Source organism: Crotalus tigris, unplaced genomic scaffold, assembly GCF_016545835.1.
Source record: "Crotalus tigris isolate CLP2741 ecotype Arizona unplaced genomic scaffold, ASM1654583v1 scf7180000019601.482383, whole genome shotgun sequence".
NCBI classification, from domain to species: domain Eukaryota; kingdom Metazoa; phylum Chordata; class Lepidosauria; order Squamata; family Viperidae; genus Crotalus; species Crotalus tigris.
Window position 1 is genome coordinate 64,252 of NW_024097617.1, and position 23,521 is coordinate 87,772.

Below are 23,521 nucleotides of genomic sequence, written 5' to 3' on the forward strand. Positions count from 1 at the left end.
CTGGCGCTTCTGCTGAGCCCCAAAGAAGCGCCAATCAGCTGGAATGTTGCAGCATCTCCAGGGTCTTGTGATTTACATTCAGAGGCTTGGCAACCGATTCATATTTATGACGGTCAGTGTCCCGGGGCCATGTGAAGTGACCAAAACCTGCTGCAACCACCCAGCAGACAGGGGGAGAATAAAAACCAAACACCCCCCCACCCCACCCCCTCTGCCAATCCCCAACAGAAATGCTCACAACCATGAAAACCTCGGACAGGAGGAAGAATGCGGCCGGGCAGGCAGGCAGGTGTCTTGCTCGGCAGTGGCTTGGGGGGCACTTTTTTCAGTGCCATTGTAACTCCAAACAGTCACTAAGCGAACTGTTGTAAATTGAGGACTACCTGTACTTTATCACTTTTTTCCTTTGGGGGGGGAGTCATCAAGTTTTTGACACCTTGCTAGGCGATTGGTGGTCCTTGGATGTTGCCATATCCTAAAAGTGGCACAATGGGTGAAAAGGTTGAAAAGCCCTGCTCTATGTAGGCCACCCAGCCAGAGGAAAGAGACACACTTTTTGCTAGTCAGATAACTAAGGTATATAGGAAGCACACCATAATGGTGACGGGGGGCTTTAATTACCCTGACATCAACTGGCAGACAAACTCTGCACCAAGTGGAAGATCAAACAGGTGGCTGACAAACCTGGCAGACAACTTTGTCTCCCCCAAAGTAGAGAAGGGAACTAGGGCAGGGGTCCCCAACCTTTGGGGTACCAGGGACCAGTTCCACGGAGAGTTTTTTTCCACGGACCGGAGGCTGCGTGGTTTTGGGTGCTGCCTGCATCCCACGGATGGAGCTTTGCTTGTTTGGGTGGACCGGTTGCTGGCCTGCCACGGCCCAGTACCAGTCCATGGAGTGGGGGGGTTGGGGACCCCTGAACTAGGGGGATCAGCCATATTGGACTTAATTCTCACTAACAGAGATGAACTGATAGATAGAAGATGTTGAGGCTATAGGGCAGTGGTTCTCAACCTTTTTAATGCCGTGACCCCCAACCGGTCGTAAGTCGAGTACTCAACCAGTCATAAGTCGAGGACTACTCAACTGGTGCAGCACCGTTTGCAGAATGGGACTTTTGCAGGCTCAGCAGGGCAGAGACAGCCTGGACAATTCCTATTGGCTTTGGAAAGCCAATAGGATTAGACTCTATTCAAGAGAGTCTCTTCGATTGGCTTTCAAAAGCCAGTAGAATAAAAGGGAGTAGCACAGCTAAGGAAAAGGGGGGGGGGGAAATGGCGGACTGCGTTGTTTGGCGACCCCTGTGAAATGGTCGTTCGACCCCAAATGGCCTCCCGACCCACCGGTTGAGAACCACTGCTATAGGAACCTTTGTACGAAAGGCAAGAAGCTCAGAGAGCATCAAGGACCAACTCCAAACATTTTATTATTTTGGTAAGAGTTTGTCCCATCTCCAGGAGGACAGAAAAAAATCACAGCTGGGGCCCTCGATGGCCGAAAGAAATCTTCCTGGCGTCCGATTTTGCTCACGTATATATTTTTTTATTTAATGGAGATAAATACAAAGGCTCAACCCAAAGGATCAGAAAAAAAACGATAAAAACTGGGACGAGTTTCTGGAGGAAAGGATGGATTAGGGGGACAAAGAGTCTCAAACTGGGGAAAAAAAAAAAGGTTTCTGGGGGTGAACTGGGTGGGTAAAATTTCAAAGCCAAGGAGGGCACCTGCTCCCCAACCCCCCCCCCCCGGTGCCTTTTGCACTCAAGAGGGGTTTCGGAGCCTCTGGCTTCAACGCTGAAACCGATCGGAGAAATTGGGAGACTGTGGCACGGTCAGCGGGTGCTCGCTCGCCTTGATTTCCACGTTCGCGTACTTGCGGATCGGGTTGGCCTTGTGCACCTGGAAGGAGAGAAAAGGGACACCTGGCTGAGGGTGAGGTCCCCAGGGCAGCCTTGCCTGCTGCCGAAGGAGGTGCTTGCTGAAGACCCAAGACCAGATGCAGAGGCGAGGAGAGGGATATAAAATATGGAGAAGAGGAGAGGAGGAAATATCAACCAAGAAGGGGAGGGGAGGGGAGAGAAGAGAATATAAAATAAGAAGGAAGGAAAAGAGGAGAGGAGTATAAAATGAGGGGAGAGGAGAGAGAAGAAAATATAAAATAAGGAAGGAGAAGAGAAGTATAAAATAAGGAGGGGAGGGCTGAGAGGAGAGAAGAAAATATAAAATAAGAAGGAAAGAGGAGAGGAGGAAATATAAAATAAGGAGGGAGGGGTGAGAAAAGAAAAAAGAGAAGAAAATGTAAAATAAGAAGAGGAGAGGAGAAGAGAAGAGAGGAGAAGAGAAGAGAGAAGAAAATATAAAATAAGAAGGAGGGAAAAGAGGAGGAAATATAAAATAAGGAGGGAGAGATGAGAAGAGAAGAGAAAAGAAAAGAAAATATAAAATAAGAAGGAAGGAGGAGAGGAGAGAATATAAAATAAGGAGGGAGGGGTGAGAAAAGAAAAGAGAAAATATAAAATAAGAAGAGGGGAGGGGAGGGGAGGAGAGAATATAAAATAAGAAGGAAGGAGAAGACGAGGAAATATAAAATAAGGAGGGAGGGGTGAGAGAAAAAAATATAAAATAAGAAGAGGGAGGAGAGGAGAGGAGAAGAGAAAATAAGAAGGAAGGAGAAGAGGAGGAAATATAAAATAAGGAGGGAGGGGTGAGAAAAGAAAAGAGAGAAGAAAATATAAAATAAGAAGAGGGGAGGGGAGGAGAGGAGAGGAGAGGAGAGGAGAAAATATAAAGAAGGAAGGAGAAGAGGAGGAAATATAAAATAAGCAGGGGAGGGGTGAGAAGAGAGGAGAAAAGAAAATTTAAAATAAGAAGAGGGGAGGAGAGGAGAAGAGAGGAGAAGAGAAGAGAGAAGAAAATATAAAATAAGAAGGAAGGAGAAGAGGAGGAAATATAAAATAAGGAGGGGAGGGGTGAGAAGACAGGAGAGAAGAAAATTTAAAATAAAAAGGAAGGAGAAGAGGCGAGAATCTTTACTCTCATTTTTTAATTGTCAGCACAGTGGCAGACATTAAACATGAAATTCTGAAGACACACTTCAAAGCGGTGTTTTTTTCAACCTCGGCCAATTTAAGACAGGTGGACTTCAATTCCCAGAATCCCCCAGCCAGCATGCTATATCCATCAACAGTCCCCAACATTTTGGGCACCGGGGACCAGTTTGGGAAAGAAAACGGTCTTCCACAGACCAGGGGCGGGTAGGGGGGGAAAGAATGCTTTTGTGCACAATCTAGACTCTGCGCATGCACAGATGAAGCATCTGGCCGGCCGCTTGCGCTGCCCAGTTCCTAACAAGCCACGGACCGGAACCGGTCCACAGGCCGGAGGTTGCGGACCCTTTGCTATTAATGCTGCCTCTGTGCAAATACAGGGAGCTCTCGACTTAACAACAGTTCATTTAGTGACCGCTCCAAGTTACGACGGCACTGAAAAAAAGGGACTTAGGACCGTTTCTCACGGTTACGACCTTTGCAGCCTCCCCCACGATCAAAATTCAGACGCTCGGCCATTGACTCGCACTTACGACGGTCGCAGCGTCCCGGGAGTCAGGTGACGATCCCCTTTTGGGACCTTTTGACAAGCAAAGCCCATGGGGGGGGAAGCCAGATTCGCTTATAACCATGTGACTCACTGAATAACTGCAGCGTTTCATTTAACAACCGTGCCAAGGTCGTAAAATGGGGCAAAACTAAAATTAACACATCTCCCTCAACAGCAGAAATTGTGAGCTCCACTGTGGGCGTAGGTTGAGGATCTACCTGTAGCGTCGCTCTCAAGAAATGTTTTGCAGCCTGGGCACCTTCCACCGGGCTGTGACCGGTTTTTCACACTTACGACCGTTACAGCGCCCCCCTCCCCGCGGTCAGGGGATCAAAATCCGGATGCTGGGCAACCGGTTCCTGTTTGCGACGGGTTGCGCCCTCGAAAATAGAGGACCAAACCAGTAATAATGATGGGCAAGTCCTTGACTTATAACCACAATTGAGCCTAATATTTCACTTCCTAAGACGGTTCTTAAATGAATCGTGCCCCAGGGCACCATATATTGTGCTGCAGTTGTTAAGGGAATCACTGCAGTTGTTAAGAAGACGGTTGTGAAGGGAATCCGGCTCCCCGGCCGATTTTGCGTGTCGGAAGGTCGCAAAAGGGGATCACGTGACCCTCCCAGGGAGGCTGCGACCGTCATAAATACGAATCAGTTGCCGAGTATAGGCAGGACAAGAAACCACGGATGGAAACTCATCAAGGAGAGAAGCAACCTAGAACTAAGGAGAAACTTCCTGACAGTGGGGACAATTAACCAGTGGAACAACCTGCCTCCAGAAGCGGTGAACGCTCCAACACTGGAAGTGTTTAAGAAGAGACTGGACAACCACGTGTCCTGAATGGCGTAGGTTCTCCTAGCTGAGCAGGGGGGGTTGGACTAGATGACCTCCAAGGCCCCTTCCCAACTTTATTATTATTATAATATTAATTTTGATCACGTGACCACGGGGACGCTGCAACGGTTGTAAGTGTGGAGAACAGTTGGGAGTCCCTTTTTTTCAGCGCCGTTGTAACTTTGAGCCGTCACTGAACGGACCGCTGTAAATCGAGGAGTAACTGCACTTCCGCTGCCTCCAAGGAGCGAACCGGAAGATCCCGGAAAGAGAGGCAGGCGGAAAGACCCCGTCCTTCCCTTACGAGTTTACCAGCTCTTCGCGGAGCTTCGCCATCTCTTCTTTCTCCCGCTCCTCCTCGACGCGCTGCGCCGCCTCCTGCAGCCGCGCCTTCTCTGCCTCCAGCTCGGCTAGGCGCTTCTCGAACTCCTGGCGCTCCCTGGCCCGCCGTTCCGTGGCCAGCTCGAAGTGATCGGGCACTGCAGAAGCAAAAAGGAGAGGCACGGAGTTGAGAAAGAGGAACTGTTGAGAGGGAGATGATATTCAAAGCTAACGAAGCTCAAAGGGGAAGGGATGGCGGATGAGGGCACCAACACGTTCCATTTCAAAATAACTTCGCTTTTGGTTTCCTACTCCCAGATTTTCCCCAAAATAAGACCCACCCCCCCAAAATAAGCCCGAGTCTGATTTTTTTTTGGGGTGGGGGGGTGGGATTAATATAAGCCCTACCCAAAAAATAAACTCGGGAAGGGGGGAATCGTGGGCAGCACAAACAGCGGTGAGCGCACGGGGGCCGATGGTGTCCGGCAACAGCTGCAGCCTGCCGGCCCAGAGTGGAGAAGTCCGCCTGCTAAAGAAGCTTCTTGACTGCAGGCTAAAACATGTCACGAACGGAATTGGGTTTGTCTAATTTAATGAAGAGAAGGACAAGGGGGGACAGGATAGCAGTGATCCAGTATCTCAGGGGATGCCCCAAAGAAGAGGGAGTCAAGCTATTCTCCAAAGCGCCTGAAGGCCGGACAAGAAGCAACGGATGGAAACTCATCAAGGAGAGAAGCAACCTGGAACTAAGGAGAAACTTCCTGACAGTGAGGACAATTAACCAGTGGAACAGCCTGTCTCCAGAAGCGGTGAATGCTCCAACACTGGAAGTTTTTAAGAAGAGACTGGACAGCCATTTGTCTGAAAGGGTATAGGGTTTCCTGCCTGAGCAGGGGGTTGGACTAGATGATCTCCGAGGTTCCTTCTTTATTATCATTATCATTATTATTATTGATCATCGTCAGCCAGATGTTCAGACTGGATTTGGCATTTTTGTCTACCTATCAAGTCCTTCCCAAAGACCTGGGATGGGCAGATGTGGATGTTTGATGGTATTACAGGCATCGTCGCAGGATGGAAGCGGTTCCTAGCAAGGCCGCCTTTTGCAATTGACTAATGGCGAATTTGTCAATGCCGATGATGGTGTCCAAGTGGCGCTCCAGTTGTTTTGGGATGCACCCAAGGAGCCTATGACTATTGGTACTACCCTTGCTTGCTTTTGCCACAGTCTTTCTATTTCTATTTGTAGGTCTTTGTATTTTGTTATCTTCTCCAGTTCTTTCTCCTCTATTCTGCTGTCTCCAGGCACTGCCACGTCCACTATCCAGACTACTCCTACTCCTTCTCCTTCTTCTTCTTCCCCTTCCTCTTCTTCTTCCCCTTCCTCTTCTTCTTCCCCTTCCTCTTCTTCTTCCCCTTCCTCTTCCTCTCCTTGTTATTAAAAACAAGAAAGTCCAGTTGCGTCTTGATTAAAAAAAAAGCAAAGGGATGTCCAGGCTCTTCTTCTAAACCTCCAGGCCACCTCAGGTGGGCCACACACACCTGGAGACGCCTCACCTGAAGCCAGCTTGCTGTCTTTCCTGGGAACAAAAGGGTCCTGGTGCAAAACCTGGCTGGGTTGAGCTTTGAAGATGGCGGCTTCCTTCTGGCGCTGCAGCTCTTCCTTCAGCTGGGGGGGGGAGGGAAATGGGGAGGAGGAAAAAAAGAGACGGTTAGGAGGAACAGGTCCGAAGGAGACAGCCGTCGAAAGAAAAATCCGGATAGTTCTCGATTTACGGCCGCAACAGAGCCCCCAGGCAGTCGTTAAGCGAGTTTGTGCCCCCGTTCTGCAGCTTCTCTGGCCAGGCTAGTTAAGCAGATCACTGCAGTCGTTAAAAGTTAGTAACCCGGTTGTTAATATTTCTATTTAGCATCTCTGAACAAAAATGTCTTGGCGCAGATTTTTAGTCCACGTTCTTTAGCCCTAACAATTGGGAGTGGGTGGGAAACCTTTGAGAAATACTAATTTTTATGCAGGTAATTTTCAGAATATTCTACATTAGCACCCCATTTCGGAGCTGAGACAAGTTTTAGGACAAATACAAAGAGTTAAAGAATTAAGTTGGGAGACTAACATGGCCATTTCAAGCTCATTCTGCTCTCATCAGTTAGCCATACCCTTTATGGGATTCGAACGTGGGCAGTTTACATGTTAGGCAGTTGTTTAACCACCCAGCCACAGGCTCTCCTCCCCTCTCTGTCAGCCGAGTCAAGGGAGTATATACAGAAAGTTTATCTTTAATAACATTAAAACCAAGAATCCCAGGTATACACATATCGAGGCCAGTAGTAAAAGTATCCGAACACCAGGATAAAAATCTTAAACCAAAGCTGTTTAATCTACAAAAGTACTAAGCTTTCGTCGGCCAAACTACCGACATCGTCAGAGTGTAAAAAACGCCGGATCCGGGAGTTCATTTATATAACTGGCCGCCTCTACGCTCTAACAACAATAACAACAACAACAATAATAATGAGAAGTTGGAAGGGACCTTGGTGGTCATCTAGTCCAACCCCCTGCTAGCATTGGGTTTGGATGACACTTACAACCCATGTATGGAGGTTTTCAAGAGAAAGCTCTTCAGGCTAAATTAACTTATCTCTCTGCAACCTCGGGCCCTACATTTTTAAATTCCCAAAATGTAAATTCATCTAGTATGGAGATTTGCAAGGTTTTCTCCCGGAGAGGAAAACAACATCGAAAACGCCCTCATTGTGATCTGAGGCTCACGTTCCCACCTTCTCAGAGCCCTTTCTGAACCCCCACATGGACAGGGGGGGGGACCAAATCCAGCTCCAAATTCTTCTCATGGGGGGGGGGGTTAAAAGAAAAAACAAGACCTCCCAAACCAGCCGGACCCTACACACACACCCCGCCCCAACTGCTTCACCTTACCTGCTGCTGCCACATCTCCTGGCGGATGGCTCCGCGGGCATCGATGGCCAGGTGGAAGGGCTCTGGCTTGGTGGCGCTCTTTACCTTCTTCTCGGGCAGGTTGACGTGGTCAAACTGAGGCAGCGGGTGGGCTTTGAACTTGGGCACCTGCAGGCAGGACAAGGAGAGAGAGAGAGAGAGAGATTCACTGGGGCGGGGGCTGCTTTCCAGGCCCCTTCCAACATTGATGATGTTCTATGTTCTAATTTCATCCCAGTGCAGCTGGGAAGAGAGAATCATGGTTTGGTTACAGCCTAAACCAGGGCTCTTCAAACTTGGCCCCTTTGATGACTGGTGGACTTCAACTCCCAGAAGGCCTCAGCCAGGCACGCCGTGTCTGGCTGAGGCCTTCTGGGAGTTGAAGTCCACCAGTCATCAAAGGGGCCAAGTTTGAAGAGCCCTGCCCTAAACAGAGACGCATGTCAGAATCCAATTATATTTCATCTCTAGTTATCAATTATAAAAAACCCCATTTCTGCCTTCTATGGATTCTGCCGTACGAGGAAGGGAAGGGGGTGAACAAAGGGGCTTTATGGCCCTGACTTCCTTCCGTACACTTCAAAGGAACTGGTTGTGTGTATTGCCAAAAGAGCTAACCATAAGAATGGGACTATTACCTTTCATGTAGTTTTCTTTGAAGTCTCCATCCAGCCGGTAGTAAGGAAAAGGGGGTGGGAATGTTATGCCTGAGACTGTCGCTGGAAGAAGAGGGTGATTGGGTGGGGCTACTGGGGAACCCCTTAAAACCTCGAATGGGAGAGCTTGGACCCCAAGTCCTGTCTAGAATGCCTGCAACCATTTTCTCTTAATAAAGGATGCCTGTTGGAAGAATTATTCCAAGAGTTCTGTCTTCTTAAGATGCAAAGTGGGGTGAGTCCTTACAACGCTGAAGAGTCCCAGGGCTGCAGGCCCATTCAGAGAAGAGGGTGGTGGGAACGACTCAACAAAGCAGGGTCCTTTTCAAGCAGAATAAAACTGGAAGGGACCTAAGAGGTCATCCAGTCCAACCCCCCCCCCGCTCAGGCTGGAAACCCTATGCCATTTCAGACAAATGGCTGTCCAGTCTCTTCTTAAAAACTTCCAGTGTTGGCGCATTCACCGCTACTGGGGAGAACAGGCTGATAAGGGAAGTTTAGAGGCTGTTCCGCGTGGAAATTGGCGCTCGCTTATCACAGCCTGACATTGTCGAAAACGGCAAGAACCGTCCGGCAGCCAAGAGCTCCTTGCACAAGTGTTGAAAGAGCCACAGGAAACGCAGGTGGCAGGGCTGCGGGTGTGTGTGTGTGTGTGTGAGGGGGGGGGGAACTGGGACAGGAGCCTCTGTGGAGAACACCAGCCAGAGACCTCCGAGATTTCTCCAACGTCACTTTCAGAGTTTTTGGCGGCCGGTGCAAAATAATAATCCGAGGGCTTTCGTAGCGCAGGAGAAAAAGAGGCATCCCGTAGTGTCAAGGTGCGAGAATCGGCTGCGGTTGTGTGGATAGACAGCCCGGGGAGAAGTCTTCAGATCAGTTAGGCTGCAATGTTTTTCCCTCCCCTGATCTCTACTTTGGTTGTTTCAAGTAATTTTTAATTTATTTATTTCTAACCGGCTTTTATTAGTTTTATAAATAAGTCAGCCAATGTAGATTCTTCCTCCTGTTTTCCTTCTCCTGAGTGGTTGGGCTAAGAGGGAGTGACTAGTCCAAGGTCACCCAGCAGGCTTTCTTGCCTAAGGCGGGACTAGAACTCACCGTCTCCTGGTGATTGGCCCAAAGTCACCCAGCTGGCTTTCATGCTTAAGGTGGGACTAGAACTCACCGTCTCCTGGTGATTGGCCCAAAGTCACCCAGCTGGCTTTCATGCTTAAGGCGGGACTAGAACTCACCGTCTCCTGGTGAAGGGCCCAGAGTCACCCAGTTGGCTTTCATGCCTAAGGCGGGACTAGAACTCACCGTCTCCTGGTGATTAGCCCAGAGTCACCGAGCGGGCTTTCTTGCCTAAGGCGGGACTAGAACTCACCATCTCCTGGTGATTGGCCCACAGTCACCCAGCTGGCTTTCATACCTAAGGCAGGAGTAGAACTCCCTGTCTCCCACAATTTATATGAAGAACGGTTGCAGAAATTGGGTATGTCTAGTCTACTGAAAAGAACCATGGGGGACAGGATAGCAGCCTTCAAATATCTCAGGGATTGCCCCAAAGAAGAGGGAGTCCAGCTCTTCTCCAAAGCACCGGAAGGCAGGACAAGAAGCAACGGATGGAAACCAATCAAGGAGAGAAGCAACCTGCAACTAAGGAGGAACTTCATAACAGTGAGGACAATTAACCAATGGAACTCCTTGCCTCCAGAAGTTGTGGCTGCTCCATTAATGGACGCTTTTAAGAAGAGACTGGACAGCCATTTGTCCGAAATGGTATAAGGTTACCTACTTGTGCAGGGGGTTGGACTAGAAGACCTCCAAGGTCCCTTCTAGCTCTGTTATTCTGTTCAATCCCCCTTGCTGCCAAAAGATTTGAGTGATTATCCCCACTGCGTTCCTTTGCTGTTGATTTTATTGTTTTATTACTTTACTTCTGTTTTCCTTCCTTTTTATTTTATTACTTTCATTTGGACGTAGGCCAATTGGTGTACATTCAAAGTGACTATAATAAAGTTCTTGTTTATTATTATTTGTTCTTACTGTTATTTCTAGAGGTATTTATTTATTTATTTATGAGACTTATATACCGCTTTAAAAGTGCAAGCACTCTCTAAGCGGTGTACACCAGTAAGCAATGTATATATATATATATATTTACATTGCCCCCAACAATCTGGGTCCTCATTTTACCTACCCCGGAAGGATGGAAGGCTGAGTCAACCTTGAGCCGGTGAGATTTGAACCGCTGACCTGCTGAACACAGTCAGCTAAAGTGGCCTGCAGTACTGCACTCTAACTGCTGCACCACCTCAGCTCTAATAAGTTGAGGTAGTCCTCAACTTACAACCATTCGTTTAGTGACTGTCCAAAATGACAATGGCGCTGAAAAAAAGTGACTAAGGACCATTTTTTTTTACACTTATGACCGTTGCAGCATCCCCGGGGTGGTCACGGGACCACAATTCAGACGCTTGGCAACTGACTCATATTTACGACGGTCACCGTATCCCGGGGGTCATGTGATCCCCTTTTGCGACCTTCTGATAAACAAAGTGAAGGGGGAAGCCGGACTCACTTAACAACCGTGTGACTCGTTGCACAACTGTGCAGTGACTCACTTAACGACGGTGGCCGTTAAGTCGAGGACTCCCTGCAATTCTCTCCTTTCTCAGTTTATTTGATGGTTCTATTATTTTATTTCTGTTCCGTTTACTCTCCTTTCATTTTTCTATTTTTCTTTCTTTTTTTTTAATTATAGCCCCTTGGCAAGGCAGGGGGGGAGGCAAATAAATTTGGCAATCATCAATCATCAAAAGAGCCTCTTTCAAAGGGCGCCTACCTCCTCCTTCTGCAGCTCTTCGATTTTTTTCTCTTTCTGAAGCAGCCGCTCCTTGTCCCGGGCATCAAATGAGAACGGGCATGGCTCCACCAGCCTCGGCTCTGCCGGTTTGGGTTTGAAGGGCACCCCTGGATGCGGCATCGGCTTGGCTTTGATCACGGGGGCCACGTCCTCCAACTGCAAGAGAGACCGGCATCAGCAAAGAAAACAGGGGAGACAAGGCACAGCCCACCTACTGGGGGAGATCCAGGGACAGAGACGCCAGTCTTAATAACAACAATACTAATAATAACAATAATAACAACAAAAATAATAAAGTTGGAAGGGACCTTGGAGGTCATCTAGTCCAACCCCTTGCTCAGGCAGGAAACCCTATACCATTTCGGACAAATGGCTGTCCAGTCTCTTCTTAAAAACTTCCAGTGTTGGAGCATTTACCGCTTCTGGAGGCAGGTGGTTCCACTGGTTAACTGTTCTCACTGTCAGGAAGTTTCTCCTTAGTTCTGTGTTGCTTCTCTCCTTGATTAGTTTCCATCCGTTGCTTCTTGTCCTGCCTTCAGGCTCTTTGGAGAATAGCTTGACTCCCTCTTCTTTGGGGCAGCCCCGGAGATATTGGAACGCTACTATCACGTCACCCCAGTCCTTCTTTTCATTAAACTAGACATATCCAGTTCCCGACCCAATTCCTGCACCCACAACTTCTGGTGGCAAGTTGTTCCACTGGTTAATTGTTCTAACTGTCAGGAAATCTCTCCTTAGTTCCTGGTTGCTTCTCTCCTTGATTACTTTCCACCTGTTGCTTCTTGTCCTGCCTTTGGGCGCTTTGGAGAATAGCTTGACTCCCTCTTCTTTGGGGCAGCCCCTGAGATACTGGAACTGTGCTATCATGTCCTTCTCTTCATTAGACTAGACAGGCCTGGGCAGGTTCACGCTGGCATCTGTGCCAGGCCCAATGGAGGTAGTCCTTGACTGATGACCAAAACCTGGGTCCAGAATTTCCATTGAAGGTCATTTGATAGAGTCACCCTTGATTTTACCCTCTTTCCTGCTATGGTCATGCAGTTACTGGGTGAACCTGGCTCCCCCCCCCCCGATTGACCTGGCTTGCAGAAAGCTTGGCACAAGGGGGTCTGCTGACCCTGCGACACGGCAGCTGCCGTGAGTCAGTGGCCAAGGATCAGATGACCCGCAGGACCTTGCAACGGGACGGTCGCAACTGGCGATCACCTGACCCTGGGACAGTGCAACCGTTGTAAATACGGGCTGGTTTGTCAAAGGCCCAGATTCTGAGGACGGGACCATGGGGATGCTCCAACGGTCGTAAGAGAGGAGAGAAAGGGGGGAACTGGGGGGGGGCAATTTGGGGCTCTCTGGGCTTGGTGGTTTTCCTGCAGACATTTCATGACCCAGCTAGATAATATTATCAGTTCTAGGAAGGAGGACATTGTGCAGAGAGGAGGAGGAGGACCGTGGGGTCCTTGGTGTTCTCTGAGCTTGGTGGTTTTCTTCCAGACATCTCATGACCCAACTAGGGAACATCATCAGTGCTAGAAGGGAGTTTGCGGAGGAGGATTGTGGGGTCCTTGGTGTTATCTGAGTTTGGTGGTTTTCTTGCAGACATTTCACGACCCAACTAGAAGATAATCAGTGCTAGAAGGGAGTGGGGTTTATAGAGAGGAGGAGGAGGAGGAAGACTCTGAAGTCCTTGATGCTCTCTGAGCTTGGTGATTTTTTTTGCAGACATCATCAATTCTAGAAGGGAGGGGAGTTTGCGAGAGGAGGAGGAGGAGGAGGAGGAAGACTCTGAAGTCCTTGATGCTCTCTGAGCTTGGTGATTTTTTTTGCAGACATCATCAATTCTAGAAGGGAGGGGAGTTTGCGAGAGGAGGAGGAGGAGGAGGAGGAAGACTCTGAAGTCCTTGATGCTCTCTGAGCTTGGTGATTTTTTTTGCAGACATCATCAATTCTAGAAGGGAGAGGAGTTTGCGAGAGGAGGAGGAGGAGGGGGGGGAGCAGGAAGAGGAGGAGGACTGTGTGGCCCTTGGTGTTCTCTGAGCTTGTTTTCTTGCAGACGTTTCATTTCCCAACTAGGTAACATCTTCAGTGTTTGAAAGGAATGGGGTTTGTGGAGAGGAGGGGGAAGAGGGGGAGGAGGAGAACCGTGGGGGTCCTTGGGGCTCTCTGAGCTTGGTGGTTTTCTTGCAGACGTCCCATGACCCAACTAGGGAACATCATCAGTGCTAGAAGGGAGTGGGATTTGCACAAAGGAGGAGGAGGAGGAAGACTCTGAAGTCCTTGATGCTCTCTGAGCTTGGTGATTTTTTTGTAGACATCATCAATTTTAGAAGGGAGGGGAGTTTGCGAGAGGAGGAGGAGCAGGAAGAGGAGGAGGACTGTGTGGCCCTTGGTGTTCTCTGAGCTTGTTTTCTTCCAGATGTTTCATTACCCAACTAGGTAACATCTTCAGTGCTTGAAAGGAATGGGGTTTGTGGAGAGGAGGAGGAGGACCGTGGGGGTCCTTGGAGCTCTCTGAGCTGGATGCTTTCCCTGCAGGCATTTCGTGACCCAGCTAGGGAATATCATCAGTTCTAGAAGGGAATGGCGCATTTTAGGAGAGGAGGAGTGTTAATCACTTTGTTCAGTGCCGTTGATGTTTTTGGCCGCTCAACACAAAGTCGCCAGTCCAGGGGAGGCTGTGTAAAGATCCTCAGCGCAGGGAGATCAACCAGGGCTTCAGAACAGGCTGGAGGGGAAAACCAGCTGTTCAGCCATGAGCGGAGATACCCCAGCGGTGCCCAGCAGCCCCCCGAGGCCAAACCGAGGCCCGGCGCACAGCACATACCTTTTCTTTCGCTTCCTCTCTCACCAGGGCACCCACTTTGTTTTTCAAGGCAAAAGCGGGCGACTTAGGGACAGTGATGGGAAGCTGCTTCTTCTCAGGAACACCCTGCAAGGGAGGAAGGGTGGAAAGACCCAGGGCGTCAGTCTGGTGATGCCACAGGGTGGAGAAGACCCAGCCACGCTACCGGCAACCGCAAAGAAATCCCGCCTGGAATTCCTTGCTGGAGACCAGCGCCCCTCTCGGCACAAATGGGGACAGGATGGGCATGTCTTCCTACAATCAAGCACAGACACACACACTCCCACACACACAATTTAGGCCTTCATGGGAAGAATACTCTGCTCTTGTCGGAGCAAGATCACTCTGCATTCCGAGGATCTCTCCCCGTTCTGTCTAGTTGAGGCATCGGGTGGATCCCACAGGTGTTACCTCTCTCCTTAGGAGTATGACTTTGTTGCTCGTATCTTACGATTTATATTCTTTCATTTAGTTGTGTTGTTTGCTTATTTAGTATTCTATGGCTATCGCTAAGTGTTGAATCTTAGGATTTATGATGAATGTATTTTTATGTTGATTATGATCATGATTTATCACCTGTGATTTGTATCTACACTGAGAGCTTATGGACAGGAGACAAATTCCTTGTGTGTCCAACCACACTTGGCCAATAAAGAATTCTGTTCTCTTCTATTCTGTTGTTATGTTCTATTCTGCTCTACCCTATTCTGTATTTCTTTTCTATTCTACTCTATTCTAATTTCTAATTCTATTCTATTCCATTCTATTCTTATTTCTAATTCTATTCTTTCCTTTATTCTATTCTATTCTGCATTCTATTTTCTTTTCTATTTTATTCAGCTCTATTCCATTCTACAATCTGTTATCTCTATTCTATTCTATTCTATTCTATTCTATTCTATTCTATTCTATTCTATTCTATTCTATTCTATTCCTTTTCTATATTCTATTTTATTCCAGTTTAGAGCCAAGGTTCTCCACCCCTGCCCAAATGCCTGAATTTTGATCACGTGACCATGAGGAAAAATATTTAAATATTTAAACCAGGGGCAGGCAACCTTGGCTCTTTTATGACTCGAGGATTTCAACTCCCAGAATCCCTGAGACAGCCATGCTGAGGGGAAAGGGAGAGGTTTCCAAGCTGAGCCAGGCTGGCTGAGGAATTCTGGGAGTTAGAGTCCACCAGTCATGAGGGGGCCAAGTTTGAAGACCCCTGGTTTAAATATTTTTTCCTCAGGGTCATGTGATCAAAATTCAGGCATTTGAGCAGGGGTAGGCATCCTTGGTTCTTTTAGGACTTGTGGACTTTAATTCCCAGAATTCCTGAGCCAGCCACGCTGAGGGGAAAGGGAGAGGTTTCCAAGCTGAGCCATGCTGGCTGAGGAATTCTGGGAGTTGAAGTCCACGAGTCATGAGGGGGCCATAGTTCCCCCATGCTGGCTGAGGAATTCTGGGAGTTGAAGTCCATCATTGGCTCAGGAATTCTGGGAGTTGAAGTCCACGAGTCATGAGGGGGCCATGCTGGCCCATTCTGGCTCAGGAATTCTGGGAGTTGAAGTCCACGAGTCATAAAAGAGCCAAGGTTGCCTACCACTGGTTTACATACTTTTCCTCATGGTCACATGATCAAAATCCAGACATTTGGGCAGGGGTAGGCAACCTTGGCTCTTTTATGACTCGTGGACTTCAACTCCCAGAATTCCTGAGCCAGCCACGCTGAGGGGAAAGGAAGAGTTTTCCAAGCTGAGCCAGGCTGGCTCAGGAATTCTGGGAGTTGAAGTCCATGAGTCATGTGGGGGCCATACTTCCTCCATGCTGGCTCAGGAATTCTGGGAGTTGAAGTCCACCAGTCAAAAAAGAGCCAAGGTTGACTACCCCTGCACTAAAGACCGTGCGTCAAGGACCGCCTGTCTCTCACAACATCCAAGACTGAAATCACCAGACTCCCCTCCCCTTGGGTAAAATACCCCCCCCCCTTTTTTTTTTGAGAAGATGGCCACCCAGCCGCAATTACCACCACGTCTTCCAGGATCTTGGTCGGGCAGGGCCTGGAGTGGAACTCAAACGGCTCCTCTTCCTGGACCTTCTTGGTCTCCCGTTCCTGGATCCGTTTCTCCATTTCCAGGTTGAAGCCGATCGGCTTGGTCGGCTCTTTCACGGGGGGCTTCTTGGGCAGGAGGGGCCCGCCCTGCAGGATGCGGTGGTTGAGCTCCTGAGCCTTGAACCTGTACCTGTTGGACGGTGGGAGCAGATGGTCAACGGGAAGGCCCTCGGGGGGGCTCTGGGGACTGAAGAGGGGGGGGTCCAGCCAACGAGCCAACAAGAAACTTTATTCAAAGCCTCCAATTATTGCTTGAGTAAGCCAACAACAGCTTGGTGGAGAACTAAAAATTCTTTTTTATTATAATTTTTACAATTTTACAATAAAAACCCCTTTCCCAATCCCTCCCAACCCTCCCCCATTCTTCCCAGAGCTAGATACAGAGTTAACTAAAACTTAGTAGAAAAAGCTTATAAACTCAGATAAACCACAAACAAATATGATTATATTCAATAAACAAATTGTTAAACGCATTAACTCCATTATATATATATATATATATATAAAAAAAACAGAAAGAGAAAAAGAAGAAAAGAAAATAAAAAAAAATTAATAAAAGGGGGGAAAAAAAGAGAAAAACTAAACTGTTCTACACTTCTAAATAATATCTTAAACTTTAAATATAAATTATTCAAAGGCTAAATAATATTTTCTAATATCACACCTATATTGTATAAAATTTATCCATCTTTTCCACACCAAGAGATACTTCTCTTGCGATTGATCTTTCAGAAAAGCCGAAATTTTTGCCATTTCAAATAAGTAAGAAACTTTAAGAAACCATTCCTGCAAAGTAGGCAAAAATTCCTTCTTCCAATACTTCTCTCTGGAAGGAGAACTAAAGATTCTTTACATGGCCTGGCACCAGATTATCTGACGGACTGACTTCTCCTACCGCCGTGGCGGCGAACCTATGGCACGTGTGCCACGCAGAGCCCTCTCTGTGGGCACGCGCGCCGCTGCCCTGGACCTAGGCCTTCAGCTGGGTTTTATAAAACCTTTTCGCTTTAGGCCTCCGCCGCCGTGTACACACACAAAAAAGGTCCAATCAGTCAATTTCAACTTCTCGCGGGAAAAAAAAAGATCTCGCAAAGTTGGAATTGATTGATTGAACCTTTTAGTCCCACCCAGTCTGCCGTTACCACCGCAGCCACGCCCACCCAATGGGCCACACCCACCATTCAATGGGCCACGCCCACCCGGCACCCGACGATGCGTAAGTGGGTTTTGGGTTGCAGTTTGGGCACTCGGTCTCTAAAAGGTTCGCCATCACTGGGATAGGGTTTCCTGTCTGAGCAGGGGGTTGGACTAGATCAGGGATCGGCAAACACTCAAAGAGCCACTTGGACCCGAATCCCACAGAAAAGAAAACACTGGGAGCCACAAAACTCGCGTGTGCACGTGCGCGTGCTGGATGGGGGGACTTGATTGAAGAGTTTTAATTAAAAAGAAATAGAGCCTGCTGTGCATGAGTTTCTCTCTCTCTCTTCTGCTCTCTTGGCAAGCTGGCTTCATGCTATTCTCTGACAAGCTGACACACATTCTTATTGGGCTGGCTCCCTCCTGCCCTTGGTCTGCCAGTCCTCTTCCCCCACTCAGTGTGTGTGTGTGTGTGCGCGTGTGTGTGTGAGAGAGAGAGGGAGAGAACGCTGCTGCTTTCTGCTGCTTCCTGCTGAGAGGCAGCAAAGGCAGGAGCCCTGCCCAATAAGCTTGTCAGCTTGTCGGAGAACAGTGTGAGGCCACTCTCAGGCCACTCTCTTTTTTTACACACACACACACACACACACACACACACACAGAGAGAGAGAAGGGATGCGCAAGTGCCTCCCTCTGTCTTTGTCTCTCTCTCTCTCAGCAAATGGTGGAAGAGGACTGGGAGCCGCAGGAGAAGGCTCAAAGAGCCACATGTGGCTCTGGAGCCGCGGGTTGCTGACCCGTCGACTAGATGACCTCCAAGCTCCCTTCCAGCCGTATTTTGATTGAATGTTCTGCTCACCACCCAGAGTCCACTGGAGTTAGGCAGCCAAACAAGTCAATACATACATGCATACATCAATGAAAACTCACTGTTGGAGCTTCAAGATTTCCTCGTTTTCCAACTCCGCTGCGCTCTTGCAGGTGATGGGTCTCGAGCGGCTTCTGGTTTCCAGGCGGGGGGTTTTGGGGTGGGTCAGTCCGGATTTTAAAGGCCTGTTTGGACCTGCACCAAAGACAGCCGAGAGAGAAAAGCCAGAGGCTGCCAATCAGAAAGGAAAAGGCCAAGGGAGGGAGGCTAAGCACTGCGAGTTTGACACATACACGGTGGGGGAAGAAATGTATTCAAATCGATGTATTGATTTATTCATTCAATTTATTCCCCCCCCCCCCCCCAAAAAAAGATTGCATCCCAAAGGTGACCCTGAATTTAAGAAATTAGATGTAAGGGAAGGATAAAACAAGCAAAGCGCACTCAACTGCCAGTTTGACCTTCGCCTGGCCATTGGCACAAAATCGCCCGGTTGATTTTCATGAGTAAAGCAGAACTAGAACTCCCAGTTTCTTGGAGATTGGTTGAAAATCACCAGCCGGCTTTCATGCCTAAGGTGGGACTAGAACTCACCGTCTCCTGGGGATTGGCCCAAAGTCATCCAGCTGGCTTTCATGCCTAAGGCGGCACTAGAACTCACCACCTCCTGGTGATTGGCCCAAAGTCACCCAGTTGGCTTTCATGCCTAAGGCGGGACTAGAACTCACCATCTCCTGGTGATTGGCCCAAAGTCACCAACTGATTCTCATGCCTAAGGCGGAACTAGAACTCACGGTCTCCCCCTTTCTGGCCTGGAGCCTTAACCACCAGACCAAATGGGCAATAGGTTCACTTAACAATCATTAAAAAAAAAGAAACCTTGGAAAATCAGGTTAATATGGTAACCAGGTCTACCACCATCATGATTTAGACCAAAATTGTGGCCTCAATCGGTCATAAGTGGAGGACGGCCTGCCCCTCACCCCGTGTGGATTTGTTTCAAGCACACTTTTATATCCTCTCCACTAAGGGGAAACCCCTTCCCCACAATGCACAGCTGGCCTTTGGGAGAACAACACGCCCCTCTCCACAATGGGAAGATAGCAGCTGGCCCTTTAGTGCCTTCTTTTAAGCTGGGGTCTCCAATCCTGGCCAGCCATGAATTCTGGGAGCTGAAGTCCACAATTCTTAAAAGTTGCCAGGTTTGGAGACCGGTGGTATAGGGCAGGGGTAGGCAACCTTGGCTCTTTTATGACTTGTGGACTTCAACTCCCAGAATTCCTGAGCCAGCATGGGGGAATTATGCCCCCCTCATGACTCGTGGATTTCAACTCCCAGAATTCCTGAGCCAGCATGGGGGAACTATGGCCCCCTCATGACTGGTGGACTTCAATTCCCAGAATTCCTGAGCCAGCATGGGGGAACTATGGCCCCCTCATGACTCATGGACTTCAACTCCCAGAATTCCTGAGCCAGCATGGGGGAACTATGGCCCCCTCATGACTGGTGGACTTCAATTCCCAGAATTCCTGAGCCAGCATGGGGGAATTATGCCCCCCTCATGACTGGTGGACTTCAACTCCCAGAATTCCTGAGGTAGCATGGGGGAACTATGGCCCCCTCATGACTGGTGGACTTCAATTCCCAGAATTCCTGAGCCAGCATGGGGGAACTATGGCCCCCTCATGACTGGTGGACTTCAATTCCCAGAATTCCTGAGCCAGCATGGGAGAACTATGGCCCCCTCATGACTGGTGGACTTCAATTCCCAGAATTCCTCAGCCAGCATGGGGGAACTATGGCCCCCTCATGACTCGTGGACTTCAACTCCCAGAATTCCTCAGCCAGCCAACCAGCCATGAATTCTGAAATCCACAAGTCTTAAAAATTGCCAGCTTTGGAGACCCCCTGCATTAATCTTCCTGTTCCCCATCGCAACTGTTATAAGAATAATAATAAAGTTGGAAGGGACCTTAGAGGTCATCTAGTGCAACCCCCCTGCTCAGGCAGGAAACCCTACACCATTTTGCCCACACACGAAAGAAAAGGAAGCTAGAGCCGGGCACAGGTTCAACGTTCAGAGTAAACGTGTCAACGCTGCTAACATCGGATGTTTTTGCTTTGACAACAGATGGAGATGCAGCCATTTTCTTCTTATGTTTTACTCTTAGAGTTAAGAGTTAAAGTTAGATGACGCTGGGCAGGGGGAGGAATGCGCATGAGAGTTTAGCTAGACATAACCATACTGGACCTAGCGTGAGAACCAAGGTGATTGAAATAAGAGATGATAAGAATTGGCGGGCTGGAGTAAAGGAGGGAAGGCCTGCATTTCAAGCTAGTTGGAGAATGTGATTTATGACGGTTAATTGGAGGAGGGAATTGTGCTGTGATACTATGTGCTCAGGTGAGGGGAATCCAGTTTTTGGCTTCGATTGTGTTAGTGCCGAGGTGTTGCTACTCAAAATAAAGATTCTTTAAGGTAAACAATGCCTCAAAGTTCTTTGAAGAGTTTTCATCTGTCGGAAACAGGACAAAACGCTTCCCAAACCATTCAGAGCCCTCGTTAGCTGACTCCGATTGATGGAGCAAGCCACCATTGGCTGGGCTCCCGTAACACAGCCTGCGACAGAGGTTGCCAGAAACGGATTCTTACCTTCTTCCTCCTTCCGGCTCCGCAGATGGTACCGTTGAGGTGTGCGTTTCTGAAAGTTTTCCACCTGTTGGGCCAACGGGACGTATTCGGCGGGAGCCTCGTCCAGTTTCCGCTTGTTCCCGCAGGAGAGGTTAAACGGCTTCGGGATTGTGGGTCCCTTTGACACCCGGGACTGTGTAAAAAAAAAAAGACAAAAAAAAGACAGTGATTATGGGATTTCTTTTTTTTTTTCTTAATGTTTTACATTTAAGTCTTTAACGTTTTACATTTAAGTCTTTAAAAAGCAACGTGGCGGCTGGGTTAATCGATCGTACAACGACACACAAGTATCTTTAGTTCAAGTCTCAAGCTACTACATTAATTTTTCCCTCTCTTTTCCCCTTAGCATTTACTGTCTCCTGTTTAAACTAATCCAATTCTTATTAAATCGATGAAATAAAAGTGACATTCTTACATTCATCAGTAATTTTGGGCTTATACATACCCATACTGTTTTAACATTTTTATGGACCATCAATGTCCTAATTCCTTTTCCCCAATTTTTAATTTCCCATTAATATTTAACTTTCACCTTTAGAATTTCCAAATTTTAAATAACCGAAGTTCCCGCGATCGCAATTCATCACAAAATCTAATATTCGGAATGCACATCTTATCTATTTGAATATATTCTATTTCTCGCCATCTTACGCCAGCTAACTGATAACACAAGTATAACATTCTTATTTCCTATTCATTTCCAAACGTCTTTAAATGTAGTAATCAAATTTTCTCTTGCTTCAACCTCAAATACTTCCTCTCTTTTGCTCTTAATGTCTATGATCGCATAGTTAAGCTAGTACAGTTTCTTGATCAAGCGTCTTTTTCTATCGCGATCAAAGCGGGAGCTGGCCCGTTTAGATTCGATTAGCCCAGCGGTTCTCAACCTATGGGTCGCAACCCCATTTGGGGTCGATCGACCATTTCACGGGGGTCGCCAAGCAAGGCTGTCCGCCATTTTTTCCCCCTTTTCCGGCGGGTGCCTTACCTCCCTTAGGCTGGGCCAGCTGGTGGCCCAGCCGGTGGTCGGCCTGCTCCATCTCTGCCGCTTGCCAGCTACGCCTCGGCCGGCGCAGGGGGCGGCACCACGCATGTGCGGCGCTCCCGGGCAGGGAAAGTCCTCGACTTATGACCGGTTTGGTAGTCCTTGACTTACGACCGGTTTAATCCTTGACTTACGACCGGTTGGGGGTTGCGGCATTAAAAAGATTGAGAACCACTGGATTAGCCTGTTAATCTACACACACACCCTTCTTCCAGCTCACCGCAAGTGAAATTTAAGCCGGCCGCAACTCCGGAGAAGGCCGAAAAATGACAAGAGGACGAGAAGTGGGGGACGAAGAGACAAATCCGTGAAAATCCGCCTCTTATTCTAAGAATGCATGAAGGCAATTTGGGACCAGCTTACGGGAGGTTTCGCAATTCTCCTTTTCGACGCGGGGAAGGGACGTTACAACGGTTCGTTTAGCGACCGCTCAGAGTTACAACAGCAGTGGAAAAAAGGGACTTAGGATTGTCTTTCACACTTATGACGACTACAGCTTCTCCGTGGTCACGTGATCAAAAATCCAGGCACTTTGGCAACTGACTCGTGTTTATGACAGTTTTGGTGTCGCCCAGCGTCACGCAATTCTCCTCCCCCCCTTTTGCGACTTTTCGACAAGCAAAGTGCAAGGGGAAGCCGGATTCGCTTAACGACCGTGTGACTGGTTTAACAACGGCAGCGATTCGCTCAACAGACGTGGCCCGAAAAAGTCATAAAAGGGGGAGGGGCAAAACTCGCTTAACAAATGTCTCGCTTAGCGACGTAAAATTTTGGGGCTCCGTTACGCTCGTTCAGTCGAGGACTACTTGTGCAGGGATTCAGTCAACAACGACGGCAAGCAAAGTTGTGAAAGGGAGCCAAACACAGCTAGCAAACCTCTCACTGAGGAAATTAGGGCCCAGTTTTGGTCGTTAAGTTGAGGAGCAGCCTTTGGTCGTTAAGTTGAGGAGCAGCCTTCTCGCATTTCTCCACGCCAACTCTGCCCTACTGATCATCCCCTGGGCAATTCGCAGCTGTTCTCTAGTGGCACTTCAGCCCATATCGTTGTCTGAAATGGTACGATAGGCTTTCCTGCCCGAGCAGGGGGTTTGTTGTGATTTCTCGCTAGCCACTGGACCCGGCAGCTGAGTCTGAGGAATCAGAGGAGGAGGAGGAGGAGGAGGAAGGGCCTGGAGTGACATCAGAGTCAGAGGAAGGCTCTGAGGAGCTCCAAGACTTACAGTCGGACGAGGAGCCTGGCCTCTCTACTCGCGCGCAGGCTGAGACGCAGCTTTGCTGGGAGCCTGAGTTGGACAGTGATGAAGAACAGCTGGGGCAAATCCCGGATGCACAAATGCACAGGCAAGAGAAGCGAGTAGGACGGAGGGATGCAATGGGGCAGCTCCAAAGGCAAAGGAGAAGGCATTGGGAAGCCACGCCCGGGCTGCATCATAAAAGGGAAGGTGTGGGAGGGGCTGGTGGCCGTTTGTGTTCAGGAATCGAGTTTGTGTGAGCTGTGTTTGTTTGCCTTGGACACTGACTCAGGTCTGTGAATAATAAAAGGGGATTGTTTTTTTCCTGCGGTTCCAGCCTGCTAAGTTGGAAGAGGGGTTTCTCCTTGGGAGCGTAACAAGGACTCACACAGA

The 23,521-nt window shown here is 48.5% G+C and overlaps 1 protein-coding gene across 5 annotated transcripts in view; it reads right to left on the reverse strand.

Moving 5' to 3' along the window:
• Positions 1-1,437: 1,437 nt before the first annotated feature.
• TPX2 (TPX2 microtubule nucleation factor) overlaps positions 1,438-23,521 on the reverse strand; it is a 58,787-nt gene continuing 36,703 nt past the window's right edge. For 2 of the 5 annotated variants that reach the window (XM_039363857.1, XM_039363856.1), the window contains exons 11-19: positions 20,813-20,984; positions 18,222-18,354; positions 16,068-16,284; positions 14,036-14,140; positions 11,194-11,370; positions 7,693-7,839; positions 6,315-6,426; positions 4,749-4,915; positions 1,438-1,899 (exon numbers count right to left, since the gene is read on the reverse strand). In XM_039363857.1, the coding sequence (XP_039219791.1) occupies positions 1,789-1,899; positions 4,749-4,915; positions 6,315-6,426; positions 7,693-7,839; positions 11,194-11,370; positions 14,036-14,140; positions 16,068-16,284; positions 18,222-18,354; positions 20,813-20,984 (1,341 nt within the window). In that variant the 3' untranslated portion in view covers positions 1,438-1,788. The remainder of the gene's footprint in view (positions 1,900-4,748; positions 4,916-6,314; positions 6,427-7,692; positions 7,840-11,193; positions 11,371-14,035; positions 14,141-16,067; positions 16,285-18,221; positions 18,355-20,812; positions 20,985-23,521) is intronic. The other 3 variants (XM_039363858.1, XM_039363859.1, XM_039363860.1) reach the window with 2 other exon arrangements.